Source organism: Balaenoptera borealis (genome assembly GCF_965194805.1).
Source record: "Balaenoptera borealis genome assembly, chromosome: 4".
Classification (NCBI taxonomy): Eukaryota; Metazoa; Chordata; class Mammalia; order Artiodactyla; family Balaenopteridae; genus Balaenoptera; species Balaenoptera borealis.
Window position 1 is genome coordinate 89,040,019 of NC_138861.1, and position 14,185 is coordinate 89,054,203.

General features: G+C 38.0%; 1 protein-coding gene across 3 annotated transcripts in view; it reads right to left on the bottom strand.

The window, feature by feature from the left end:
• Positions 1 to 14,185, bottom strand: part of DTHD1 (death domain containing 1) — a 94,545-nt gene that overhangs the window by 10,872 nt on the left and 69,488 nt on the right. For 2 of the 3 annotated variants that reach the window (XM_082390496.1, XM_082390495.1), the window contains 2 exons: positions 7,216 to 7,273; positions 3,268 to 4,457 (listed from right to left, as the gene is read on the bottom strand). In XM_082390496.1, the coding sequence (XP_082246622.1) occupies positions 4,096 to 4,457; positions 7,216 to 7,273 (420 nt within the window). In that variant the 3' untranslated portion in view covers positions 3,268 to 4,095. Of the gene's footprint in view, positions 1 to 3,267; positions 4,458 to 7,215; positions 7,274 to 14,185 lie in introns of those variants that run through there. The other variant, XM_082390497.1, reaches the window with a different exon arrangement.

Here is a 14,185-nt window from a genome sequence, read left to right on the forward strand (position 1 = left end):
CTGCAATTTTTTGGAAGAGTTTGAGAAGGATGGGTGTTAGCTTTTCTCTAAATGTTTGATAGAATTCACCTGTGAAGCCATCTGGTCCTGGACTTTTGTTTGTTGGAAGATTTTTAATCACAGTTTCAATTTCATTCCTTGTGATTGGTCTGTTCATATTTTCTGTTTCTTCCTGGTTCAGTCTTGGAAGGTTATACCTTTCTCAGAACTTGTCCATTTCTTCCAGGTTGTCCATTTTATTGGCATAGAGTTGCCTGTAGTAGTCTCTTAGGATGCTTTGTATTTCTACGGTGTCTGTTGTAACTTCTCCATTTTCATTTCTAATTTTATTGATTTGAGTCCTCTCCCTCTTTTTCTTGATGAGTCTTGCTAATGGCTTATGAATTTTGTTTATCTTCTCAAAGAACCAGCTTTTAGTTTTATTGATCTCTTCTATTGTTTTCTTTGTTTCTATTTCATTTATTTCCCCTCTGATCTTTATGATTTCTTTCCTTCTGCTAACTTTGGGTTTTCTTTGTTCTTCTTTCTCTAGTTCCTTCAGGTGTAAGGTTAGATTGTTTACTTGAGATTTTTCTTGTTTCTTGAGGTAGGCTTGTATAGCTATAAACTTCCCTCTTAGAACTGCTTTTGCTGCATCCCATAGGTTTTGGATCATCGTGTTTTCATTGTCATTTGTCTCTAGGTATTTTTTGATTTCCTCTTTGATTTCTTCAGTGATCTCTTGGTTATTTAGTAATGTATTGTCTAGCCTTCATCTGTCTGTGTTTTTTACGTTTATTTCTCTGTAATTGATTTCTAATCTCATAGCGTTGTGGTCAGAAAAGATGCTTGATATGGTTTTAATTTTCTTAAATTTACTGAGGCTTGATTTGTGACCCAAGATGTGATCTATCCTGGAGAATGTTCCATGCGCACTTGAGAAGAAAGTGTAATCTGCTGTTTTTGGATGGAATGTCCTATAAATATCAATTAAATCTATCTGGTCTATTGTGTCATTTAAAGCTTCTGTTTCCTTATTTATTTTCATTTTGGATGATCTGTCCATTGGTGTAAGTGAGGTGTTAAAGTCCCTCACTATTATTGTGTTACTGTCGATATCCTCTTTTATAGCTGTTAGCATTTGCCTTATGTATTGAGGTGCTCCTATGTTGGGTACAGATATATTTATAATTGTTATATCTTCTTCTTGGATTGATCCCTTGATGATTATGTAGTGTCCTTCCTTGTCTCTTGTAACATTCTTTATTTTAAAGTCTATTTTATCTGATATGAGTATAGCTACTCCAGCTTTCTTTTGATTTCCATTTGCATGGAATATCTTTTTCCATCCTCTCACTTTCAGTCTATATGTGTCCCTAGGTCTGAAGTGAGTCTCTTGTAGATAGCATATATATGGGTCTTGTTTTTGTATCCATTCAACAAACCTGTGTCTTTTGGTTAGAGCATTTAATCCATTCACGTTTAAGGTAATTGTCAATATGTATGTTCCTATGACCATTTTCCTAATTGTTTTGGGTTTGTTTTTGTAGGTCCTTTTCTCCTCTTGTGTTTCTCACTTAGAGAAGTTCCTTTAGCATTTGTTGTAGAGCTGGTTTGGTGGTGCTGAATTCTCTTAGCTTTTGCTTGTCTGTAAAGCTTTTGATGTCTCCATCAGATCTCAATGAGATCCTTGCCGGGTTGAGTAATCTTGGTTGTAGGTTCTTCCCTTTCATCACTTTAAGTATATCATGCCACTCCCTTCTGGCTTGTAGAGTTTCTGCTGAGAAATCAACTGTTAACCTTATGGGAGTTCCCTTGTATGTTATTTGTTGTTTTTCCCTTGCTGCTTTCAATAATTTTTCTTTTTTTTAATTTTTGCCAATTTGATTACTGTGTGTCTCGGCGTGTTTCTCCTTGGGTTTATCCTGTATGGGACTCGCTGTGCTTCCTGGACTTGGGTGGCTATTTCCTTTCCCATGTTAGGGAAGTTGTCGACTATAATCTCTTCAAATATTTTCTCTGGTCCTTTCTCTCTCTCTTCTCCTTCTGGGATCCCTATAATGCTAATGTTGTTGCGTTTAATGTTGTCCCAGAGGTCTCTTAGGCTGTCTTCATTTCTTTTCATTCTTTTTTCTTTAGTCTGTTCCGCAGCAGTGAATTCCACCATTCTGTCTTACAGGTCACTTACCCGTTCTTCTGCCTCAGTTATTTTGCTATTGATTCCTTCTAGTGTAGTTTTCATTTCAGTTATTGTATTGTTCATTTCTGTTTGTTCTTTAATTCTTCTAGGTCTTTGTTAAACATTTCTTGCATCTTCTCGATCTTTGCCTCCATTCTTATTCCGAGGTCCTGGATCATCTTCACTATCATTATTCTGAATTCTTTTTCTGGAAGGTTGCCTATCTCCACTTCATTTAGTTGTTTTTCTGGGGTTTTATCTTGTTCCTTCATCTGGTATATAGCCCTCTGCCTTTTCATCTTGTCTGTCTTTCTGTGAATGTGGTTTTTGTTCCACAGGCTGCAGGATTATACTTTTTCTTACTTCTGCTGTCTGCCCCCTGGTGGTTTAGGCTATCTAAGAGGCTTGATTGGAGGCTCTGGTGGTGGGTAGAGCTGGCTGTTGCTGTGGTGGTCAGAGCTCAGTAAAACTTTAATCCACTTGACTGTTGATGGGTGGGGCTGAGTTCCCTCCCTGTTTGTTGTTTTTCCTGAGGCAACCCAACACTGGAGCCTACCTGGGCTCTTTGGTGGGGCTAATGACAGACTCTGGGAGGGCTCACGCCAAGGAGTACTTCCCAGAACTTCTGCTGCCAGTGTCCTTGTCCCCATGGTGAAACAGAGCCACCCCCTGGTTCTGCAGGAGACCTTCCAACACTAGCAGGTAGGTCTGGTTCAGTCTCCCCCGGGGTCCCTGCTCCTTCCCCTGGGTCCCGATGCGCACACTATTTTGTGTGCGCCCTCCAAGAGTGGAGTCTCTGTTTCCCCCAGTCCTGTTGATGTCCTGCAATCAATTCCCCTAGGCTTCAAAGTCTGATTCTCTATGAATTCCTCCTCCCGTTACCGGACACCCAGGTTGGGAAGCCTGACGTGGGGCTCAGAACCTTCACTCTCCAGTGGGTGGACTTCTGTGGTATAAGTGTTTGCCAGTCTGTGAGTCACCCACCCAGCAGTTATGGGATTTGATTTTACTCTGATTGTGCCCCTCCTACCGTCTCATTGTGGCTTCTCCTTTGTCTTTGGATGTGGGGTATTTTTTTTTGGTGAGTTCCAGTGTCTTCCTGTCGATGATTGCCCAGCAGCTAGTTGTGATTCTGGTGTTCTCACAAGAGGGAGTGGGAGCACGTCCTTCTACTCCACCATCTTGGTTCCTCCCATGTAATTATTATTTTTTTCTTTTAGTTTTTGGTTTTTTACAGGTGTTTTTTTAAAACAATAATGCTCCTATAGGGCTTATGTAATAAGGTTTCTGTCAAACTGATTTAGTAGCAGGTTGTTTTCCTAAGTCGGTGCAAAAGGCCCTGAGTTCTTTCACTGACGCTCCATGGTCTCTGCGCTGCCGCATTTTACTAATAATAACATACGAGGTTTTCCCAATTCTAGGCTAAATCTTATTAATAGTTTGTGGGAGTAAATGGCTGAAGTGTTCTTCTATTTTTAATTTATTTCAACCTTAGGTGTTCTCTTAAAGTGATTTGCTATCATCAACATCAGGCGTCTGCAGCCCAATTTATTTTGTATTGTTAACTGTGGGCTCCGCGGTATGCACATAATGTGAATCAGTTGCTTGGAGTCCTGGGTAACTAGTTTACTTTTATGTAGATAACAATAAAAAAAAAAGGGGGGATTCTGTATACCATACCTTTCCTTTATACTTAAAAAGCAACTCCGACTATTAAACTACACACAGGGCAAAGTCTATTACAAATGCTCTTAAGTTTGGCTGCAGAACATATATCACTGAACCATGAGCGAGGATTCAAACCCACAGATGCTTTTTATTGTCTGATTAGTGCTTCTTCACTTGTCTCAATAACACGTCTATCAAAGAGATTCACTTCAAACAACATTACTTGGAAACTGCTAGTAAAATGTTGACAGAAACGGTCTTCAAACCAACTATGACCCCTTTTCTAGGGCAAAAGAAAGAGTAACGGGGCTGAACTCTGCCACATCAGACCACTGCTGAGGATCAGTGAACACTTTATTCTCCCACTTGAATTTGAGCTCTTCTGCAAGGTCACTCCTGCCGATCTTGCGGAGATGGCGAGCCAGAAGGCGAAGTTTGTCCGTGGAATTTGGGAGTGATCTTTTCCAAAAGCAAAGAAGTTCGTGGGTCTGTTCTGTGAGATCATCAGGGTTCTTCAGTTTGATGAGCTGAATGGTGCTGCGGCGAAGGGGGAGGGATGAGGAGAGACACAGGGCGTTTTCTTCTGAGAGCTCGTCTGCCAGCCAGTAGAGCAAGTTGTCCCACAGGACTTCTGCGAGGCACACGTGGGACACTCAGTGTTAGGACCCTTTCATGGAGGGTGTGCTCATCTAACCCTCCAACTGTTCACAGGAAACTTAATCTCTGGTTTGGCCTCTGAGAAGCAGAAAGATTTGGGACCACCCAGATGGATAGTTGAGAGCCTTTGAACCCCTGCCCTTTCTGGGGTCTTCTTCTGAGGGAACCACCTATTGCAAAGGGTTAGAAATGCTTCTCAAATTTTAACTTCCCTGAGATCCAGTAGGGCTCATTAAAATGGTGTTTAGGCCCCCACCCCAGATAGTCTAATTAAGTAAGACTAGGATAGGGGCAAATCTTGGCATTTTTAACAAGCTCCCAGATGATGCTGATGCTGAGGTCCCCAACCACACTTTGAGTAACACTATATTAGAAGACATTTTTAGATTCAAAAACTACTTCCCTTAATTTGTACTAACCTGATGCATAAATTATAGCAGCAGCTAGGCAATCCTCATGCCCCAACCCCCCAACTACACACACACACACACACACACACACACACACACACACACACACAAACTCACCAAAATTCAATATCCAAAGAGAAATTCTGTGGAAGGTCCATTTCACCAACATTCCCCCTGGCTTCTGGACTATTTAGAACTACACACATCTCTGAATATATCCTGTAAGTTCAGCATACCCCTTTCCTTACCCTGTGACTCCTGGCTACCACCTAAACTCAAGATTCCAATTTTCTGTTGTTTGATTGTTATTTATTTTATTGTGTAGCTCAAATCCATCACTCTCAGCAAACTTCTCAAGCCCTTCTCTCTCCTTGCACACATCAGCCCTAACCTGCATCACAGTCATTTTCTCCCACTCATGCAAAACTCTGCTCCAGTTTCCCTGGTTTGGTGTCAGAAAGAATTCTATGTCGGCCACCTTTTACTCTGTTCTTTGCATCTACCTACTCACATAAATTGCACCTGCTTTTACACTATAAATCATGCCACTTTTCTGTGAAAGCTACTCAGGAAATGGAGCCAACACATCCTTCCCCTCCATCGCCACTTTCAAACCAACATTCTGCTTCCCCCTTGCAATATATTCATGTTAATGTCCATGCTACATGGGTAGGCTTTCCTCTCCCCATCCACACCATCTGTCTCCTGCCACTGGCAGGCAGCAGCATCAGCAACCCTGTTGATAGTCAGTCATACCTCTGACCACATGATTTCTTAATCTTGTCAACATCACTGACCTGTGTGGTGTCTCCATAGTAAAAACTGACTTACATGGCCAATCCTTATGTTTCATCATCAGCCAGAACTATTCCACTTCCATGGATTCAGCTGCTCAATATTACTGCTCACCACTACCCCCTAAACTTCCACCGCTTCTGTTCCTTTGCTCCTGCTTAATATGTTTCTTGCCCCATCACTAATACAGCAAGTCCTTTGATGCCCGCAGTCATTCCATCATCTCTGCCTCTGTATGCATACTGCCCCTAATGATCAGCTGTGTAGGTCAATAATGGTCTTGCATCCACCTTAAAATCTGTTGTCCTCTTTAGCTTTCAGTGTTCTCAATGTGTCAATCGCCAATTCTGTCTTACTCACATGGCAGTCAACTACAGGGATGCCCAGGGTTATGAAACGATACTGAATGTGATCAACAAGCTCTATGCTTTGTACACGATTTATGCCTTTAGCAGCTTACAAATCCATTAAAAGCTCTTGTTTCTTGAATTCAATTTAAAATTTTCCAGAGCAATGACATAACACTAGTAAGACTAGGATAGGGGCAAATCTAGTCCTAATTTAGGACTTCCTGGTACACTTAGGAAAGATCACTATACTCTTGTGGTTGTTGACAATAGTAGTGGGAGTGCTTTTATTTGAACATCAAGTTCTTCAATAGTTAACAACATTATAAACTTGCTTGGCTTTCCGCTACTGCTATTGTTGTTTTACTGGGGTTTTTTTCTTTTGGTTTTTGGGGTTTTGGCTTTGGTATTTTATGTTTTGTTTTTGCTCTGTCACCTGCTCTCTCTTTGAAAATAATTTTATTGCCTCTGAAAGAGTGTATAACTCTAAGGTTTATTTCTATTCTACTCACTTCTAATAATTCAGCAAAGCTTGTGTATTTTCTGTACAAGTCAATAAAGATAACCCCTGAATGAAATGTTAAGCCATCAGTGGTGAGACTGACACAGTAGTCAAACGCATTCACCGATGTCTTTTGAAGACTAATAAATTATCACAGTAGTAAAAATTAGCATCACAAAATGAATTGTTTCAAAGGCTAAAATAGAATAAAAGTGTCAAATTCTACCCTGAAATATGCGTCATTGTTATGTAATTGTATTATGCATAACCACAATCAAATTTTACATGTTTCCTATGTGGTTTCATACCTCCATATATACCTCTATTTAAAACCTATTTTAAGATTTGAACCCTAATAGTCAACATTTCAGGACAAACTGTAGTAGTCTATTTACCAAACAAAGTAATTACTAGTTATCTTAGTTCAATAATACTTAGTAGAATTCATATTTCTTGTAGATTTTAATAAAATTTTAACTACATCTACATTCAAGAATGTTTTTGTTTATACATGCATGACTTATCAAGGAAAACTCATTTATTAGACTGATAATAAATGATTATTTAATAACTTATTGTTAATTACAAAGTTCTCTATTCTTTCTTACCAAAAGATTCACATAAAATATAAGAGAAAAATAGCACCATCATAATGAAGACAGAGCAAGTATTCCTTACCTAGAGGATCTGTAGAAATTCTTTTGGTACTCTGTGGACGGTTGATTAATTTTTCATGCTTTTGGGAGAAAGGGACACAGAATAAGCAGAAGAAATCATTGATTTGTGAACAAGCTACACATAAAAGTCCATCTGAACTTCACCTCTATTTGGAAAAAGTCCTGAACTGCATGCCTTGCAAAATTAGGTTGTGTATTTGTGCATGCATGCTCAGCAATTGCTTTCTTAAGATAAGGCAACATATATTAACCCAAATCTTTCAAAGAATTTAAATTTAGGAATACACATTTAAATATTATTTTAGCATTCACATTAACTCTCAATAAACATTTTCTAAACTAAAATTTAAAACTGTTAATACTAGCTAACAAAGATCAAGTTACCTCTATGCTACAAACATAGTACTGTAAAAGCCATCATGGGCCAGGCATCTTGCCTCAACACTCAGAACCAGGCCTGGTACCTAATGGGTACTCAAACATTAATTTTTGTGAATAAATGAGTGAATCAGTGTGCAGGCATGATGCTAAAAACAATCAAATCTTTAAGCAGAAATTATTCTGAAACCAAAACTTTGTCAAGGAGGAATCAAATATATAATCATTACTTTTCTACACTGTCTGCAGTTTGTTCTCATTAATATGGGATCATGAAAACAGCACAGGAGGTAAAGTAAAAACATCTGGGTTTGGAAACCTGTTCAGTGTTCTGGACAATTGATTTACCCCCTCATTCTCAGCTCTGAAATGTGATTTCTTATAATGCACACACACATCACAAAAACCTGTACACAAATGGTCAGAGCAACTTTATTTGTAATAGCCAAAAACTGGAAACAACTCAAATTTTCTGCAATAGGTGAATGGCTAAACAAACTATGGTACATCCACAAGATGGGATACTATTCAATAATAAAGAGGATAAATCATTGATAAATGAAACAACTTGCATGGACCTCAGTGTACTGTGCTGAGTGAAAAATTCCAGTCTCCAAAGGTCACATATTCTGATTCCATTTATGTCATTTTTGAAATTACAGAATTATAAAGATATAGAACAGATTAGTGATTTACAGGGGTTAGGATAGTGGTAGAAGACCATAAAAAAGTAGCACAGGGGAGGTCTTTGTAGTGCTAGAATAGTTGTGTATCTTGAATGCAGTAGCTACACAAATCTACACATCTGATAAAATGTTATAGTACTATACATACACATTGTATCAATGTTAACTTCCTGGCTTTGACATTTTGCTAAAACTATGTAAGGTGTAACCACTGAGGAAAACTGGGTGAGAATATATAGCGCCTCTCTGTACTATATTTAGCAACTTCCTGTAAATCTATAATTATTTCAAAATAAAACAAAATTTTTAAAACATTTACTCATAGCAATGATACCAGAATGATGTAAGTGTTCTATGTTAATGCATAGCACACTGGTTCATAAAAAACACTCAATACAGGTTTATTAAATCTGAATATAATATTTTGTAGGTATTCTTGTCATAGACATTACGTAAACATGTATATACAACTTCCATTAAGGCATATGAGCAAGATGGCAGCATAGAAGATCCTGAACCCACCTCCTCCCATGGACACAACATATCTACAACCACATATCAAATAATTCCCTCAGTAAGGGACTAAAACTGGACGAACAATGCCTCCATGACAAAGAGTAAAAGGAAAACATTGAGACAGGTAGGAGAGACAGAGATAAAATTCTCACCAAGGAAAAATCCAAAACCCAGCCACAGTGATCCACAATCAGGAGAGATCATAAAGTACGGATCTTTTCCCTGAGAAGTGAGGGAATCGAGCTCTACATCAAGCACCCCAAAACCTAGATCCTGCACAGGAGAGATGAGCCCCCAAAACACCTGGCTTTGAAAACCAACAGGAAATATGTCCAGGAAAACACTAGAATTAAGTGGAACAAGAAAACCTCTTAAAGGGCTTGTACAAAGCCTCCCTCAACTCAAAATCCAGTGTAAAAACACCAGGTTAAAAAACATATGGACCATAGGTAAAGGGGGCTGACTTACCAATCTTAAAGCATCTTTCAGAGAGGAAGCCACCAGTTGGGATGTTCGCTGGGGACTGAGACCCTGGTGGGAGCCATTTTTGTGATCTCACACTATCTTGTGAATGAGGACACAGGTGGATGCCATTTTGGAATTGCCCCTCTAAACTGTTACTGCTAATGGGGGTACCCCACTGAGAACTCTGCCCATGCCTGCACCTCAGCCAGCCCTCACAGCCAGCTGAGCAGTAGCCCCACCCACCAGCATGCACAGTAGTAGCAGGTGGGCCTCGAAGCTGGTGGGAGGCCAGCTCCACCAACCAGTGCCCTGCAGCAGCAGTAGCTGGACCCTGCCACAACAGGAAGGGGATATCCCTTGACACCTAGCTCTGGTGGCCACGTGGGATTATGCTTCTGAGTCCCACAGGACATTTCCTAAAAAAGACCATCCTTCAAGACTGAGAGAGATGGTTAATCTACCTAATACATAGAAACAAACCCAGAGAATTAGAAAAAATGAGGAGAAAGAGAAATATGTTCCAATCAAAAGAACAAGACAAAACATCAGAAAAAGAATTAAATGAATGGAAATGAGCAATCTACCTAATAAAGAGTTCTGCATAATTGCCATAAAGATGCTCACCAAACTTGGGAGAAGAATGGATGAACACAGTGAGAACTTCAACAGAGACAGAAAATATAGTAAAATACTGAACATAAGTTATAATTGAACTTAAAAATACACTTAAGGGATTTAACAGCAGACTGGATAAGGTAGAAGAACAAATCACTGACCTGGAACACAGAGCAATAGAAAACCAAGACTGAGCAGCAAAATGAAAAAAAAAAAAGAAAGAAAGAAAGAAAAGGAATTTTAAAAAGTAAATATACCTTAATATACCTTTAGGAAAACATCAAATGGAATAACTTTCACATTATCGGGGTTCCAGAAGGAGAAGGGAGAGAGAAAGAGCCAGAAAAATTCTTTAAAGAAACAGTGGCTGAAAACGTCCCTAATCTGAGTATGAAAAGAGACATCAAGGTCCAAGAAGCTCAGAGATTTACAAGTAAGATGAACCCAAAGAGACATACACCAAAACACATTACAATTAAAATGGTAAAGTTAAGGATAAAGAAAGAATCCTAAAAGTAGCAAGAGAAAAACAACTTGTTACATGCAAAATAAACCCCCATAAGTCTATTAGCAGACTTTTCAGCAGAAATTTTACAGACCTGAAGGGAAAGGCATGACATATTCAAAGTGCTGAAAAATATTTTTTTTTCCAACCAATAAATCTCTATCCAGCAAGGTTATCATTCAAAATTGAAGGAAACATCAATAGTTTCCAGATAAGCAAAAGCTAAAGTCCATCACCAGTAAACCAGCCCTGCAACAAATATTAAAGGGACTTCCTTAAGCTGAAAAGAAATGGCACTAATTAATAATAAGAAAACATACAAAAGTAAAAATCACATTGGAAAAGGTAAGTATATAATAGGGGTAGTGGATCAATCACTCGTAAAGCAAGTATGAAGGGTAAAAGACAAAGGTAGAAAATTAAAATTACAATAATTAGTTAAGGAGTACATAAAATAAAAAGATGTAAAATGTGTCATCAAAAATAGAAAATGGGGGTGGGGAAGTAAAAGATAAAGATTTGGAATGTGTTCAGATTTAAATAGCTACCAACTTAAAACAGGGTACTACTTACATTGAATGTTCTATGTGAGCCTCAAAATAACCACAGGAAAAAAAAAATAATAGTGAATACACAAAAGAAAATGAGAAAGAAATCTAAACAAAACGCTAAAGAAAACTACCAAAACACAAGGGAAAAGAGAAAGATAAGAAGAACAACAACAAAAAAAACTATAAAAATAGCCAGAAAACAATTAACAAAATGGCAATAAGTACATACCTATCAATAATTACTTTACATACAAATAGACCTAATGCTCCAATCAAAAGATACAGAGTGGCTGAATGTATAAAAAAAAAGACCCATCTATACACTGCCTATGAAAGACTCATTTCAGAAGAAAGGACACACAGACGGAAAATGAAGGAGCAGAAAAAGATATTCCGTGTAAATTGAAATGAAAAGAAAGTGGAGTAGCTATAGCCATATCAGACAAAATAGAATTTAAAACAAAGACTGTAATAAAAGACAAAGAAGGGCATTACATAATGATAACAGGATCAATCCAGTAAGAAGATATAACATTTATAAATGTATATATACCCTACAGAGAAGCACCAAAATATATAAAACAAATAATAATGGACTTAAAGTGAGAAATTTAAGCAATACAATAATACTAGGGGATTTTAACACCTCGCTTACAACAATGGATAGATCATCCAGACAGAATATCAATAAGGAAATATTGGACTTAAATGACACATTAGACCAGATGAACTTAATAGATATACACAGAACATTCTATCCAAGAGCAGCAGCATACACATTCTTTTCAAGTGCACATGGAACAATCTCCAGGATAGATCATATGCTAGGCCACAAAACAAGTCTTGATACATTCAAGAAGACTGAAATATTATCACAGCATCTTCTCTGACCACAGTGGCATAAAACTGGAAATCAACTACAAGAAAGAAACTGAAAAACCCACAAAAATGTAAAGATTAAACAACATGCTACCAAACAAACATTGGATTATTAGGAAATCAAAGAAGAAATATGACATACTAAAATCTATGGAAAACCACCAGCAAAAGTGGTTCTAAGAGGGAAATTCATAGAGATGAAGGCCTACTTCCAGAACAAGAAAAATCCCAAATAAACAATTTAACTTTACACCTAAAGGAACTAGTAAAAGAAGAATAAACAGGTAGAAGGAAGAAAATTAGTAGAAGGAAGGAAATAATAAAGGTCAATGCAGAAAATATGAAATAGAGACAAAAAATAGAAACAATCAATGAAACTAAGAGATTTTTTTTAAAGATAAACAAAATCAACAAATCTTTAACTAGACTAACCAAGAAAAAAAGAAAGAGCAATCAAATAAGTGAATTCAGAAATGAAAGATAAGTTACAACTGATACCACAGTATCAGTTGAGACTATTCTAAACAAATATATTACCAAAAATGGGCAATCTGGAAGAAATGGATAAATTCCTAGAAACATACAATTTTTCAAGGCTGAATTATGAATAAATCTGAATAGGCAAATTACTAGAAAGGAGATTGAAGCAGTAATCAAAAAGTTCCCAACAAACAAAAGTCCAGGACCAGATGGCTGCACAGATGAATTCTACCAAATATTCAAGAAGATTTAATACCTATCCTTCTCAAGCTCTAGCAAAAAATTGAAGAGTTTGGAACACTCCCAAACTTGTTTTACAAAGCCAGCATTACTCTGATATCAAAACCAGTCAAGGACACCACACACACACACACACACACACACACACACAAATCCAGACCAAATCCCTTGATGAATGTAGATGCAAAAATCCTCAACAGGGCTTCCCTGGTGGCGCAGTGGTTGAGAGTCTGCCTGCCAATGCAGGGGACACGGGTTCGAGCCCTGGTCTGGGAAGATCCCACATGCCGCGGAGCAGCTGGGCCCGTGAGCCACAACTACTGAGCCTGCGCGTCTGGAGCCTGTGCTCTGCAACAAGAGAGGCCGCGATGAGAGGCCCGCGCACTGCAATGAAGAGTGGCCCCCGCTCGCCGCAACTAGAGAAAGCCCTCGCACAGAAACAAAGACCCAACACAGCCATAAATAAATAAATAAATTAATTAATTAATTAAAAAAAAAATCCTCAACAAAATATTAGCAAACTGAATCCAACATTGTATTAAAATAATCATATACCACAACCAAGTGGGATTTATTCCAGGAATGCAAGGATGATTCAATGAATCGATAGCCACAAATTAATTAATGTGAAGAATCACATTAACAAATGAAGAATAGAAATCATTTGATCATTTCAATAGATGTGGAAAAAGCATTTGATGAAATTCAGCATCCATTTATGATAAAAAAAACTCTTAAGAAAGTAGGTATAGAGGTAACATAACTCAACATAATAAAAGCCATATATGACAAACCCACAGCTAACATCATACTCACTGGTAAAACGCTGAAAGCTTTTCCTTGAAGAACAGGAATAACACAAGAATGCTCATGATCACCACTGTTATTCAACATATTATTGTAGTCCTAGCCATAGCAATTAGGCAAGAAAAAGAAATAAAAGACATCCAAACCAAAAAAGGAAGAAGTAAAACTATCATATTTGCAGATGATATGATGCTGTATATAGAAAACCCAAAAGATTCCACCAAAAAACAGTGAGAACTAATAAATGAATTCTGAAAAGTTGCAGGATACTAAATCAATATACAGAAATGTGTGGCATTTCTATACACTAATAACAAACTATCAGAAAGAGAAATTAGAAAAAAAATCCTGTTTACAATTGCATCAAAAAGAATAAAATATCTAGGGATGGGGCTTCCCTGGTGGCACAGTGGTTGAGAATCTGCCTGCCAATGCAGGTGACACGGGTTCGAGCCCTGGTCTGGGAAGATCCCACATGCCGCGGAGCAACTGGGCCCGTGAGCCACAATTACTGAGCCTGCGCATCTGGAGCCTGTGCTCTGCAACAAGAGAGGCCGCGATAGTGAGAGGCCCGTGCACTGTGATGAAGAGTGGCCCCTGCTTGCCACAACTAGAGAAAGCCCTTGCACAGATACGAAGACCTAAAACAGCCGTAAATAAAATAAATAAATAAAATTTAAAAAAAAAAGAAAATGCTCCCTATTTCACTTACAAAATTAATTAAAAAAAAAAAATCTACGGATAAATTTAACCAAGGTGAAAGACCTGTATATTGAAAACTATTAAACACTGATGAAAGAAATTGAAGACACAAACAAATGGAAAGATATTCCATGTCCATGGATTGGA